The sequence below is a fragment of the Ziziphus jujuba genome, chromosome 7 (assembly GCF_031755915.1).
Source record: "Ziziphus jujuba cultivar Dongzao chromosome 7, ASM3175591v1".
Lineage (NCBI taxonomy): Eukaryota > Viridiplantae > Streptophyta > Magnoliopsida > Rosales > Rhamnaceae > Ziziphus > Ziziphus jujuba.
This window is the reverse complement of record NC_083385.1, coordinates 16,806,933-16,822,380: the sequence shown is the minus strand read 5'-3', so window position 1 is coordinate 16,822,380 and position 15,448 is coordinate 16,806,933. Positions and strand designations below refer to the sequence as shown.

At 36.3% G+C, this 15,448-nt stretch overlaps 2 protein-coding genes across 2 annotated transcripts; one reads left to right on the top strand and one right to left on the bottom strand.

The window, feature by feature from the left end:
• The first annotated feature begins 365 nt into the window (after positions 1-365).
• LOC107409894 (NAC domain-containing protein 2) lies at positions 366-2,462 on the top strand. The gene is made up of 3 exons (XM_048479687.2): positions 366-730; positions 1,079-1,356; positions 1,499-2,462. Exons 1-3 carry the CDS (start codon positions 568-570, stop codon positions 1,994-1,996), a joined length of 939 nt encoding a protein of 312 aa, XP_048335644.2. The 5' UTR covers positions 366-567; the 3' UTR covers positions 1,997-2,462.
• A 1,630-nt stretch (positions 2,463-4,092) lies between these two features.
• LOC107425371 (aspartic proteinase Asp1) lies at positions 4,093-8,678 on the bottom strand. Its single transcript, XM_016035372.4, has 8 exons — positions 7,972-8,678; positions 6,874-6,991; positions 6,185-6,408; positions 5,444-5,668; positions 5,199-5,337; positions 4,757-4,957; positions 4,583-4,655; positions 4,093-4,482 (listed from the first exon to the last, which is right to left on the bottom strand). Exons 1-8 carry the CDS (start codon positions 8,184-8,186, stop codon positions 4,370-4,372), a joined length of 1,308 nt encoding a protein of 435 aa, XP_015890858.3. The 5' UTR covers positions 8,187-8,678; the 3' UTR covers positions 4,093-4,369.
• Between the last annotated feature and the right edge of the window lie 6,770 nt (positions 8,679-15,448).

Here is a 15,448-nt window from a genome sequence, read left to right as displayed (position 1 = left end):
CCCTTGACAGTCAACGATACGATTAGGGTCGGACTTTTATTATAAGGGGATTTCCGTGTGACGGAAGCAATGACAAAACGAAGCAGATAGAGACGCACAGTCACACGTGCCGACTATTAAAACGACGTCGTTTAGTTTTCGCCACACCGTACCTCTCTGTAGCTGGCTGCGGTCAGCAGAGTAAAACACATCCCAGTCTCTGGCTTTTTCTCCCTCTATCTCTCTCTCTCTCTCTCTCTCTCTCCTCCACGTATTAGATACGACCCGCCCCCGGAACTTGCTCCCCCACGTGCGTAAATAAACTTACGCAGCTATTTTCTCTCTCCTCCCTCTCCTCTCTTTCTATATATTTAGCTCACGCTCTTATTTGTTCAGACGATTCAAGTCGCAAAACGGAGAACCTGGAACTCCATTAACCGCAGAGAGAGAAAGAAAAAAAAAAAAAGGGAAAAAAAAGAAGAAGAAAGAGAAAGAGCAGAAGAAAGAGAAAAGGGAAGAGAAAGAGAAAGAAAGTTTCAGAGGAAGAAGGAAAAAAAAAAAAAGAAAAAGGAGAGAAATTACTTGTGAATGACGAGTGGAGATTTGGTGTTGCCGCCGGGGTTCAGATTCCACCCGACGGACGACGAGCTTGTGAACCATTACTTGTGCAGGAAGTGTGCGGCTCTCCCTCTTGCTGTTCCTATTATCAAGGAAATCGATCTTTACAAATATGATCCATGGCAGCTCCCTGGTACTTTTTCCATTTTCCTCCTTTTTTTTTTTTTTTACATCTTTTTTTCCTTTTTTGTATTTTTTTAGATCTTTAATCATATCTCTTTACACAATTCATCTACGAATCAAAGTTTTTCTGCGATTGTCTTTTTCTCTCTCCCTCTGGATATTGTAAATCTAGAAAACGAATCGTTTTTTTTTTTTTTTGGTGAAAAAAAAAAGAAGGTTTTTAATCGATTTTTCTCCTCCACTTAAATTTCTGAGATATTATCTTCTTCAATTTTTATGGAAAAAAAAAAAAAGAACAAATCCAATCATAATTTTGGAATAAATTATCTAATTTCTGTGAGTTGTAAAATTCGTGCAGAGATGGCACTCTACGGCGAAAAAGAATGGTATTTCTTCTCACCAAGGGATAGAAAATATCCAAACGGTTCAAGACCCAACCGGGCGGCAGGAACCGGGTACTGGAAAGCAACCGGAGCGGACAAGCCCATCGGAAAGCCCAGGACCCTGGGAATCAAGAAAGCACTCGTCTTCTACGCCGGAAAAGCGCCACGTGGCATCAAGACCAATTGGATCATGCACGAGTACCGCCTCGCCAATGTGGATCGCTCCGCTTCCAAACGGAACACCAACTCCAGGGTATCTTTCTTTCTCGAATTTCCAATTTTAGGGGGGCAAATTAGTCATTTCATAAATTACAATAGGTGTTGACATTTCGATCAAATTTGACCAATAAAAAACCCCGTCTGATTTTAAATTTGTTTGGTTTGTGGTTTGCCAGCTGGACGACTGGGTGTTGTGTAGGATATACAACAAAAAAGGCAGCGTCGAGAAGAGTTTCCCCGTGGCTTCCCAGACAGTGGAGGAGGATGAATTTCCAGAATTGGAGGACACAAAACCACAAATTACAATGCTGTCCTCGCAACAACCATCACTATTACCACCACAGCCACCACAACAACAACAACAAGAAGAAGGATTTGCCGCGAACCAGCATTTCTACATGGACACGTCGGATTCGATGCCGAAGTTGCACACGGACTACTCGAGCTCATCGGAGCACGTGGTGTCCGCCGAGGTCAAGTGCGAGAAGGAAGTCCAAAGTCAACCCAAATGGACACCCGAATTTGATAATATCAGCGCTATGGGGAATTTTAACTTCGATTATATGGATAGCGGGTTCGTGGATGATCCCTTCGGGTTTCAAGCCCAGTATCAACAGGTGGACCAGATGTACCCCTTGCAGGACATGTTCAATTTCTCACAGAAGCACTTTTAATTTAAATAAAAAAATAAAAAAAGCGGAAAGCATTAATTTTGGTACCAAATTATTTTGATTGATAAATGTAGGGGAAAAGAAATTCTTATGTAATTAGAACCGTTATTTGTGGAGTGACCGACAGTATTAATCGGTCATTTTTGCACATAGGGGTGGGTGACCAAAATTTATGTTACGTATGAAACAATGTAATATTTGTTTGGTGATTTACTCCGATTTGCTGACGTGGACTGATTGGATTCTAGACGTTTAGATGAGGACTTATAGATCCTACGGTGGACAGAAGATTGGATCCATGATGGTGAATAGGGGTTAATTGGTTCATTTTTAGTTAGTAGAAATATTATATTGTCAATATGTAGGAAAAGATTCTTGTATTCTTGTTGAAGAATGTCAAACATTTTTTTATTCACAGAGTTAATTAAATGAAATATTTGCAATTTGGAATGACGAAAGTCGGCCAAAATATGTTTGTATTTTGTTGAAAATTTCGTTCCTTGATCTGCATGTAATCTATGTGTTCAGACCTGGGAGGGGATTTCGGTTGCTTTCACTGCTGGACTGGTGGCTTGTCTAAATCTTTACCTATTTTCTTTTATTTTCAAAATAACTGTTTCTTTTATTATCATTTAAAAAAAAAAAAAAAAAACTGTTTCATAGTTGATCTTCTGATATTATGAAATTTTGAAATTTTTTCTAAACAAACAATAGGATGAAAGTGTATTATCCTTATTTGATTATATGCTAAAATAATCTTTTAAAAAAATAATTATAAAATAAAATTATTCAACAATTGAACAGCTTTTGTTTTTAAAACCAACAACGTAGTTTTTCAATTAATACACCCGAACAAGCTATTTGCAGTTAATTAAAATGTGAGTTTGGCATATTGATTGGTACTGGGACTAAATTGTGTTTCACATGGGCTTGCGAAAGTTGTTGCTTTAAATTGTACCGAACCTGCAATATGGATTGAGGAGGGCCCTTCAATAAAAGCTTTGTCCTTCCTAATCCAACTAGATGTACCTCCTCCTCTTGTTTAATATATATCTTTTTTTTTTATTTAAAAAAAAAATGGTGTGGGTCCAATGTCAAAGGCAATCTACTCTGTTTAGTTCTATTTATTTTATAGTGGAATAAAAAAACAAAATAATATTCAATTTATTATGTTCCTTTTTATTCGGTGTGGTCATGTACGTACTAGTGGAGATAGTGATTATAATAATTAGCTGGATGATATGGGGATTAAGAACATTAAGTCAGTTCCTCTGTTTTGGGCTACGATCCCAAACAGAGCTCCCAAAATAATAATAATGAGAAAAGAGCTCTTTGCTTTCTACTGAGATATCATAAGCCAATACTCTCTCTCTCTCTCTCTCTCTCTATATATATATATATATATATATATAATTTTGATAATTTCTTATATGATTTTGTTGGTTTAAAAGTTAGTAGTAGATGTTGCATTGACCACACAATTATTGGGGCTTAATTACTTGGGGAAGTTGATTCAATGCTCCCTAAAAAAGAAATAAAAAAATAAAATAAAAAAATAAAAAATGCAGTCAACGTACATCGAGCAAGTGAGACTACTCAACGATGATTAGGGATTAACCATGTCACGTGATTCAGATGCATGGCGTGGTTTTGGTCCTTCTAATTGCATGGCCTGAAATTCGTGGTCTTCCATAATACATTTTGTGGTCGCCAATGAGTTTCTCGAACTACACTTACTTCAAACTTCATTCAATTCTTTCCTTTTTTTGGCATTATTTATTACATTCAGAGACAATGATATAATAATAATTGTTTCCCCAAAAAAAAAAAAAAATAATAATAATAAAAAAATGAGACTGGCTATTAGAGATCTGATGTAGAATAATCCATAATTTTGCCAGTCCATTTTTTTAACTGAGAATAAAGTGTGAAATGAAAATGTTGACTTTAGTTTGTCTTAATTTGAGAAAATTACAGAGATCTTCGTTACATTTACTGGAAAATACTGGGTTTAATATTATTGCTTTTGGGATTCAATTCTCACATCTATTTTCAGCTTTGGAAATTTCTGTATATAGGAATTTGCAATCCACACCAGCTAGAATAAGTAGTCAATTTTCTTCTATTATAAACAACTAACTATAAGTTTTCAATTCCAGGTATGTGTAGAAATTTTACAATTTTCGAACTAAGTAGGCATCAAATACATGGATTACCATGCAGTTTTTATAGCAGAGACATACATGTTTAAACACACCAAGCGTGTTGAGAATACAACACATCAATTTTATGCTAAGAATTTTATTCTTTATACAACTCTATATGACTAAGTCGGTGATGCATAAACAGTGGCGGGTGTGATAAACTTTTAATGGATCATCGAATGCTGAAACGACTAGACTTTGGTTGCTGATCACAGTTTGCAGAAACCCATCCGATTACCTGCTTCTCATTGTCGTAAATCACCATCTTATCTTGCATCGATATGTCTATGGAAACAAACAAAAACCAAGTAACATTTTAGGAGACATATGGCATGATCGAAAAATGTTTCATGTTTTCCTAATGTAATCAAAGAAATTTTTTTACCTCCGATGACATTGAAATCTTGCAGCCCCGCCTCAGTGCCATCAAGAATTCCCAAGCAAACGTTTCCCTTGGCCTGAGAATTAACACATTGATAGTATCCTGTCAGAATATGCTACTTGTAATGGAAACAAAAATGAATGTAAATTAAGGAATGAAAGGAAGGAGGGAGTTTACTGATATCAGTAGATAAGCTTCAGGGGCCAACTCAAATTTAGTTTTTGCTCTTCCGTCATTGCCAAAGATCAATGCTAAGGACTTGAAGTATTTCTTGACGTCGCGTAGGCTTTTGAAGGGCTTTCTACCTTTCCAACAGAGTGGGAGAGTCCTGTCATCTGATGCTTCTTTGAAAGGCTTTCCATTTAGTTCTTTCTTAATCTGCAGGGATATAAGGGTCCAATAAGAAACCACCTATACTTCAAGAACTAAATGGGATGTTTTCGAATTCAGTGATAAAGGGGCCAAAAAAAAAAAAAAAAAGAAGGGATGCTTAAGAAAAAGAAATTGATAACATTATGAAAATTTTGCAAGCATTTCTTGTGGATTAATGGAACATTGCAATTTTAGGAATATTGTGGAGGAAGGGGCTGCTACCATTATGTGAATGCTTTTCACTCACCCAAGATGTCAAAGCTTGATAAGCCTGGGAACGAAGATAAGTGAAAGAGCTCCCACTGTCAAAAACTGTAAATAGGTTTTTCAAACCAGTAGATTTTCCACCCAATATGAGTTCTGCAAATCCAGGCGAGTAATGTTTGCTGACATAAACCACAAGAAGCGGATTTGGTATACGTAGAGCCAAATCAATATATGAAATAAAAAGATGCCCTATGTAAGATGAATTAATTCAGAAGGGTTACTTACGAGTAGTCTTGTGACATCGGAGTCCAAGTAATGCGTGAAGAATCGTAAAGTTCATCTCCGAAGAATAGAAACCCTCCACCTCCTCCACTAAAACAGTGGCCAACAACATTCCTCACCAAACCCTGACTACTGAGTTGTGACACAATGCTGGCCTTTCCCCTTCCAAGGCCTAGTACTCCATCCATGGGGTGATCAGATGCACCAGGAAGTTGGTCATATCCACATCTGAATAGAAGTGAACCAGAAAAACTTAAACAACCAAGAGCGAATATGGAAGCATATTTCAGTAAAATGTAATGATTGGATGCAATGCTGAAATATTTGTCATATACTCTAACATGCATTTTTGTTCAACGCAAATTGATACACTGTGTAAGATGTTCTTCTATATCAGTGTCATGATTATTAAATCTTCTCCAAAAAATCCAAATTTAACTTCCCAATTTTAATTACATGAGATTTTTCATGTCTAATTTAGAATAGTATAGGAAAATGCAGAGAAACACAAACCAAAACCAGGTAGCCTTGTGAGAAAAAAACAAATATAATATCACTAGGTCTTCACAACATTCTTGAATTATATGTAACTGGGTCATTCCATATGGGAGGACCGAAGCAATTTGTACTCCAAAGTATTAAGCAAGAGGATAATAGGACAATTCTTTCAAATACATGATTTTATAAAAGTGATTCAAAAGCACAAACATTTCATGATAATAACGGAAAGATAAAGTTACCAACCCAAGGGCGAGGCGTGGTTTCTGCTGGGATCCACTGGTAAAGTTGAAGGAAAATGCATCCCTGACAAGTACCCCTAGGGATGAACCACCATCTGCGTAGTCAATCTCATAGTCACATTGCTCTGGATCATCACATCCGTGAGCAAGGGGTGAGTGTAAGGATTCACATAGGGGGTCATTACAGGGCACCAAGTCATTACTGGGTCTGTAAAGTGGATGATGTGTCTGCAGAGAAAAACAAATAATACATTGGTTTAGTACTAACTTTTTCTATAACAATCTGCATGTACCAACATAGATGAGAAAAAAATTACCACAAAAAAAAAAATAAATAAATAAATGAGAAAAAAAATTATCCATCTTTCTAACTAAGATAGTTTTAAAAATAGTTGGGATTGTTTGAAAGTCTTGAAAGCAGCAAAACTGGCATGATTTTAAAAGAAATCAGAAGATGAGTTTAAAAGAAATCATGCGGAAGGAAAATTTGGTCATGGGAAACAGTGCATGTCAAGGAAATAATATATCACATCATTAGTATTAGTCAGGAGAATTATGGGCTTTTCCAAACTATTTAGATAAATTTGAGTTATTCATGGGCAAGAAACACATCTTTTATCATTTCCAGTTAAACACAAAGTTACAAATTTACAATTTGGTCAAAACTACAATGGACTTCTCATTCCGATTTACCTCAGTACAACGGCGACAGGGAGCATCACATTGGAGCCATGTGAGATCACTTCCAGTATCAGGATCAACAAAGTATGGCTTCGGTGGTTGACCTATGTTGAGGGTAACATTATAAGACCTACACAACAAAAACATGAGTTCAGAAGACTTGCTTTACAGATTCTGAATTATGATTTATAGTTCATATGTACAGACAATATAAAGCAATGAAATATTTATCAAAACAACTTATAGAGCAATGAAATTCCTATGGTTTTCAAATAACCAACATATCCGAAAAATGAAACATAGGATGAAATTTCAAATCAATGATACCGGGAAAATAAAGTTCATGGGATATATATCATTGAAATCCTACATAGAGAAAGGCAGAATAAGGGGAGAACTTTCTAGTATATAACATTAAAAGCAGAAATATAAGTTCGTGGTCTTTAACAAGACAGCAACCACTTTTGCCTCAAAAGAAAGTATGGAAAATTCCCTGTTCACAGAAACACACGCTTCAGTAGAATTCATTATCAATTCTAACCCGACATATAGGATGGATCAAAATAAAAAAAAAAGAAAAAAAAAAAAGCCGTTTTGTGAAAAGATCTGACCACATGTCCAAAATCTCTACTGCAGAATTAAGAAGAAAAGAAGGAAATGCCCATGAAAGATGCCCAAATAATGACTTTTTTCAATAAGTGCAAATAACATATAAAGTGCCAAACACCATTAAACAATAAAATAAAATTTACTAATCCTTCATTAACCATACTTTTCCTTTTTCCAGAAAAAGGTTTCTACAACATACTATTAACACATTTTCATCATCTTCATCACCGCTACCAAATTTCTACCTCCTAGTCTCAACAAACAGATAGTGTTTTCTACAAAAGAAGTAATAAAAAAAAAAAAGAAAAAAAAAAAGACAAATTTCATTCATAGTCAAATAACACTGAAAATTTTTCCACTTACACGGTGAAGCAGATTGGAAAGACAACAAAGAAGCGAATTCTCCTCAAAATTATAGAATCATGCTGAGAATTATAATCAGCAAAAACAAAAAAATATTAAAGAACAATTACATCGATCAGATTGGCAAAGTACACATACCCAATTGGATACACATTTCCATGGACTGGGAAAACAACAGAGGACCCCACTCGATTCAGTTCCAATGACGATGATGCTTCAACGGGTAACATGGATTTTCTTCCACATCGATTCTGATGCTTACCGAAGAAAGAAGCTGATGACATAGTCATACTCCAACCCATCAGCAGCATCGAAACACATAACATAACCAACCCCACCTTCCTTTGTCTCATATTTTTTTTTCTCTCTTATTCTACTCCTTTATTACCCAATTATCACAAAAAAAAAGAAAAAAAGTGAACCAATGGATCAACTCGTAAAAATGGTGGTTTGTCTTTTCCTCCAGTTGACTTTACCACCTGCTTGATGAAATGACTCAACGAACTTTTTAAGGGGGGTTTTAAAGTTGTAAAAAATAGAATCTAGCTAAAGAGTGCTGCCATGGAAGATGAAAAGGGTCTGTTTCTTGGGGTTTAAGGTTTCATGGGCATTGCTTGTTTCCCTTAATTTCTGCTAATTACGTTTCTTTACCAAGTGGGTTTGATTACAGAACCTCTTCAAGTGGGTTTGATTACAGAACCTCTTCTTCTGACGCATAAATGCAATGCAATGTCAGAGAAGGTTTCTTGATTCCTTACCTCCTCTAAAGATGGATGATTGTACATTTTGGAACAAAACTTGCATATCTATGAAGAAAATAAACGAGCCAAAACCATAGGGGCGGTACAAGCCTAATTAAAGTACAGAAATTATTTTTTAGGTAGTAGTAATTTCCTGGAACTTTCGTGGGTAATAAAACCAAAAACTACAGTAAGTAGGACAACGACAAATATACCTTACAAACAAATAGTAATTCTTAATTTCTTTTGGACTTTTTTGGTAATTCATACATGGGTCCTATGAGATAAAACCCATTGAACATAAAATTTATAAATATTATTTATATCATCACTATTTAACAAAAAAGGGTCCTTTTTTTTTTTTTTTTTCTCTATCTTGTCAAAAGTCGTCATAATCAAAGTTGGCTGGATATGCCTTCCTAAACACCGAAAAATGGCATTATCTCCGTGGTTACAGCAAAATTAGATCAAACACCAAAGTTAGATGTAGGATCAGCGGTTCCCTTATCACTTTTGGTTGCACATCAATATGTCTCCAGTTGTAGTATCAGCATTAAAACTTTTCATCAAGGAGCCTACCTCTTCGCTTCTGCTGCTTCTATATCAATACGTCTCTTGTTGTTGTATCAGCATCCCTCTTCTTCTGCAAGCTCAATATGTCTCCAGTTGGAGTATCAGCATCCTGCTTCTTCTGTGGGATGAATACGTCTCCAGTTGGAGTATCAGAATCCAGCTTGTTCTGCGACATCAATATGTCTCCAGTTGTAGTATTGGCATCCTGCTTGTTCTGAGGGATCAATATACCTCCCATTGTAGTATCAGCTAACAACTTTTGTTTACGGGGCCACCCTCGTCGCTCCTGCTACTTCTTATGTGATATCAATTTGTCTCCAGGTGGAGCCTCATCACCTACCTTCCGTTTACGTGGCCTACCTCGGCCATCCTTCTTGGGCTGTGAGATCAATTTGTCAGGTGTAGCCTCAGCATCAGACTTCTGTTTCCGTGGTCTACCTCGGCCATCCTTATTGGGCTGTGAGATCATTTTGTCTCCAGTTGTATTCTCAGCATCAGACTTTTGTTTACGGGGCCTCCCTCGGCCATCCTTCTTGGGCTCTTGCTTCATTCCTAAGTCATGGTTCTGAATATCCAAGAGTCCTGGTGATGTGATTCCGCCCCAGTCCACTCAACCGATAACCCACTGGGATGCTGACTCGACACGGATGAAGACTAGACCAATCACAAGAGTTCAAATTAAGAGATTTAAGGAAAACCTGGGAGTATTTATACAGGGGGTAATTAATCTCAATAGAGCTTGTCCATACTTGAAGATACAAAACCTATTCTGACCATCCAAGTGGTGGAAGCCGATGCGGACCCAGGTGACGGTTTTGGTACATTTTTAGAGTCCGGGAAGCATGAAATGGTTTCAATGCTTTATGGGTTCAATACATATGCCTAAGAGGTCATGGAATCAAGTTAAACCAGCCTCAAATGCAATCAAAAAGGACTTGTACGGACAACATCAACAATTTGGCCGAATTTGCTATATTGTTTGTTGGCTTTACTGTATTTTACTGTATTAGCCTTTTCTTATTTTTCCAAGCATGGGCAATGTGTGGGACTTCATATTCAGCTTATTTGGCATCCTAAAAAGCATCTGGAAGCTGATTTGAAGCTCAAAGAGGTCAAAAATTGATCAAAGTCAACTTGATCAAAAGACTAGCATTTTTAGTTTCCTAATTTGTTTATACTTTTTGTTTTAGGAAACTACCATTGCTTTTTGGCTTTTATTTATTTATTTTCTGGACAAATAACTTTAGGAAGATTTTTCTTTTATTCTTTCCATTGTAAATTAATTAATTCCTAATTTAATATAAAAGAATTAATTAATCAAACTTAGATTAGGAAATGAAGTATAGTTTCGGCCAACTAGGTTTCTTTATGTGTGGTGGCTGGTTTTCTTTATGTTCTAGGGTTTTATTTCGTGGCTTTGTAGCCTATTTAAAGGATTATTTTTCAATATGAATACAACTTTGATTTGATTGAGAAAATACTTGTGAGATTAATTATCTCTTTGTTCTTTGAGAACACCTAAAACACCATTAGAGAATTGGTTGTTTTAGCTTGACTTATCAATAGGTTTTCCATTCCTTATTGTGGCGTCTACAATATACCAAGGTTTCTAACCACAGGTTGGTTAGGGGTTGAGATCCATTCCATTAGAACTTGAACTTAATTGAGATCCGGACTAATATAATATGGGTTTAGGAGCAGGTCGTCCTAGGTTCGTATCATTTGGTATCAGAGCTAAGTTTTGTTCAGGTTTGATCTATCTTTATTTGTTTTATTTGTTTTTTGGTGTTATTCTGTAATTTTAGCATTATGTTAAGGTTGCATCCATTCCATACACATTTTGCATCTTTAAAAAAAAAAAAAAAATTCATTCCTAGTTGAATTAGGTTTCCTAATTTTATCGTATTTTGGTTTCCTAATTTGTTGGTTGTCTTTTATCATTGTTCTTGATAATTTTGGTTTTTTTTGATTTTTCTTTGATGTTTTAGTCTTAAATATTTGCATTCATATATTCAAAAAAAAAAAAAAAAAAAAGAAAAAAAAAACTGCACATTTTGTTTATTTGGAGGTCACGGGTTTGTTGTTTGTTTTGGATTTGGAATTGCAATTTTGGTACTTACTCTTGCTACTGCAGTTGTTTATGTCCTGTGAGTGAAAAAACAAAAAGAAGAGGCAAAGCCGGATAAAAAAAAAAAAAAAAGAAAGAAAAAAAAATATTTCAGCTTGTTGGAATTTGATTTGTTTGCTGGGAATTTGTTGGAGCTGCTGGTTTTTTGTTTATTTATTCAATATTTGAATTGCTGGGAAATTATTTTTGCTGCTGGATATTTGGATTTTGGGTGTTTAAATTATTTGGATTAAAATCAGTTAAAGGATTTGATATAAAACTTGAATTACAAAGAACAACAACCAACAACTATTCTATATTTTTGTTCAATTTGATTCTTGTTCGTATTTGAATTTCTTTTCCCGGAATTTTATTCTTGAACTCATAATCTACTACCATCTGGTGCAGTTTTCAAAAATTCCAACGTTTTCCCATTATTTTGTGTTTTCTTGTCTAGAAAGCCAAAAAATTAGGATTTGTTGGATTCTTTCGGTATTGCCTACTTTTTGCTACTGTTTTGTTGATAAGTTTAATTAAAACATATTAGTGATCTAATTGCTGTTTTGTGGGTGTTTTAATTAGAACTTTGAGATAATTCATTGAGTGGAAAAATGCAAGAGTGTTTGAGCTTAAAAGAGGGTAAAAAGCCAAAACAATTGTGCAAACACGAGTGTCGAGTCTTCATTTGAGTGAAACACGTAAGGGAGTGAAATTGGTAAGATCCTATTTTATTTCTATTGCATTATTATACTAACATGACAGAATCAAGAATGAGGAGAGAAGATCCACCTTTGAGGATCAATGAGGAGGAATCCGTAGCATTCCATGGCGATGCCCGAGCTACCAGGAGTGGAGACCAAGTGGACATGAGAGCTGTTTTGGAGTCAATACAGCGGGTTAATGATCAAGTTGAGCATGTGAATCAAAGGATGGGAAGGCTAGAAGTTTCCCAAGGAATTCCGAATACAAAAAATAGGCAAGAATTCCATGGAGGATGAGGCCGAGGATGAGGAGGTCGCGAGAGACCGAGAGAGGAATTTAATGAGGAGCCATTCGGTGGAGACTTTGAGGAAGGTATGGACGAAACTTTTGCTGTCCAAGATAGAGCTGGCCGTGGAAGATATAGGAGGGAAGAAACAGATGACAATCTTAGCAATATCAAGATCAACATCCCACCATTTATGGGAAAAAGTGACCCCGAAGCATATTTGGAGTGGGAAGAAAAGATGGAGATGATATTTGACCGCCATAATTATTCAGAGGCTAAGAAGGTAAAATTGGCAGCAATGGAGTTTGGCCATTATGCACTCCAATGGTGGACCAATGAGCAAAACACCCGAAGGAGAGTTGGTGATGACTTGATTACTACATGGCGACAAATGAAAGGAGCCATGCGGAAGCGATTCGTACCATCACATTATCAAAGGTTGCTGCATCAAACACTTCAATCTTTATCTCAAGGACATGGATCTGTGGAGGATTATTATAAGGAGATGGAGATGCTTATGATGAGATTGAACTTGAATGAAGATAGGGAAGCAACCATGGCAAGGTTTCTTGGTGGTTTGAATCGTGAAATAGCCAATCAACTAGAATTGCAACAATATGTGAAATTGGAGGAGATGTTGCATGTGGCTATTAAATTAGAGCATCAATTCAAGAGGAGGGGTGTAAGATCATGGTTTGGAGGTGTTTCCAACAGTGGAAGGTCCAATTCAAGTGGCTGGAGGAACAATCCCATCTATGAAAGCAAGCCAAAGCCGAAAGTCAAAGAAGAAAGTTCAAACTGGCCAAGGAAGGAGACTAGAATCAAATCTGTCCAAGCACCAAAGAATGAGGTAAAATTATATCCTAAACCTTCTAGAACTCATGATGTTGTGTGTTTTAAGTGCCAGGGAGGAGGACACATTGCTAGCCAATGTCCGAATAGAAGAATCATGGTGTTAAAGGGCAATGACGAGCTAGAATCGGAAAGTGAAGAAAGTGAGGATGAAGCCAAGCAAGAGGAGGAGGACTTGGAGGAAGAACCCAAAACCTTGCAACCATCCAATGCTGAATTAAACTTGCTTTCTAGGAGAGTACTTGCTGCATACAAAGATGAGGATGAAATTCAAAGAGAGAACATCTTCCACACCCGATGTGAAATTCAAGGTAAGATTTGTAGTATGATTATTGACAGTGGAAGTTGTACAAATGTAATTAGTAACATTGTAGTTGATAAATTAGGCTTAACAACTATTAAACATCCAGAACCTTATAGATTACAATGCCTTAATGACAGTGGTGAGATGAAAGTAAACAAACAAGCCAAAGTAAAATTTATTATAGGTAGATATGAGGATGTAGTTTTATGTGATATTGTACCCATGATTGCTGGACATATACTATTAGGTAGGCCATGGTAATTTGATAAAGATGCTACTCATTTTGGTCGAGAAAATAGTATTGTTTTCAGATTCAAAGGGAAGAAGGTCAATCTGGAACCATTATCTCCTAAAGAGGTTTACAAAGACCAATTACAAATGCAACAAAGGAGAGAAGCCGAAAAGCTCAAGGAAAAATCAAGTATGGCACCAACGACTTCACCATCCTTTCAAGAAGGTAAGAATGAGGTTGCTGATCAAGGTAAGGTTTCTAAAGCTCATATTGAGTGGAAAGATCAAGGAAAAATCGAAATAGAGGGGAAAGAAAGTGGCAAACCCAAGAGCCTGGAGAAGGAAGGGAAATCCGAAGGTTTGCACCAATCCGAGAGAGAAAAAGAAAAAGAAAGAAAAGAAAAGTCAAGTAGCAACTTTTATTTGAGTTTAGGGGATATTAATAAGGTTATTGAGTATAAGAAACCTTTTCTGGTCATGATTTATAAAGAAAATTATTTTAATGATCAAACTAACATTGAAGAACTTGAATTGCCAAGTTCAATGATTTCTTTTTTGAAGGAATTTGGAGATGTCTTCCCAAATGAAATTCCAAGTGGACTACCATCCAATCAAGAGGGAAAAGGTGAGCTTGCTGTCCAAGGTAAGTCTTCTAATACTCAGGTTGTGTGGAAAAATTTTAATAAAACCAAGAGTGAGAAATTTGGTGCAAAAGCCGAGAGTGAGGAAGGTGAGATGGCCGTGAGTGAGAAAGGAAAAGGAAGACAAGAAAGGAAAAATATAAATTTTTATCTTAGCTTTGGTGATGTTAATAAAGTAATTATGAATAAAAAATCATTGCTGACCATGAATTTTAAAGATACTTATTTAAAGATGTCTTTATTGCATAGAACTTTATCTGCATTGTTGAGAGCTTTACTTAGTGGTAATTTGAAAATTTGGGAAATATTGTTTGCTAACTTTTAAAAGTGTAATTTTTACCATAATGAGCATGTATTTCTAGATTTTGTTGTAATAGTGTTTGACCCAGGAGAATTGGTTTGGTTGCACTTACGAAAGGAAATGTTTCCTAAACAAAGAAAGTCAAATCTTATGCCGCCTATGGATGGACTTTTTCAAGTTTTGGAGCCGAATAACAAGAATGCCTACAAGCTTAATTTACCAGGTGAGTATAACATGAGTGCTGCATTTAATGTTGCTGATTTAACTACTTTTGCTGCAGGTGATGATCTTGATTTGAGGATAAATCCTTTTCAAGAGGAGGGGAATGATGTGATTCCGCCCCAGCCCACTCAACCGATAACCCGCTAGGGTGCTGACTCGACACGGATGAAGACTAGGCCAATCACAAGAGCTCAAATTAAGAGATTTAAGGAAAACCTGGGCGTATTTATACAGGGGGTACTTAATCTCAATAGAGCGTGTCCATACTTGAAGATACAAAGCCTATTCTAACCATCCAAGTGGTGGAAGCCGGTACGGACCCGGATGACGGTTTTGGTATATTTTTGGAGTCCGGGAAGCATGAAATGGTTCCAATGCTTTATGAGTTCAATACATATGCCTAAGAGGTCATGGAATCAAGTTAAAGCAGCCTCAAATGCAATCAAAAAGGGCTTGTACGGACAGCATCAACAATTTGGCCGAATTTGCTGTATTGCTTGCTGGCTTTACTGTATTTTACTGTATTAGCCTTTCCTTATTTTTCCAAGCATGGGCAACGTGTGGGACTTCATATTCAGCTTATTTGGCATCCTAAAAAGCATCTAGAAGCTGATTTGAAGCTCAAAGAGGTCAAAGATTGATCAAAGTCAACTTGA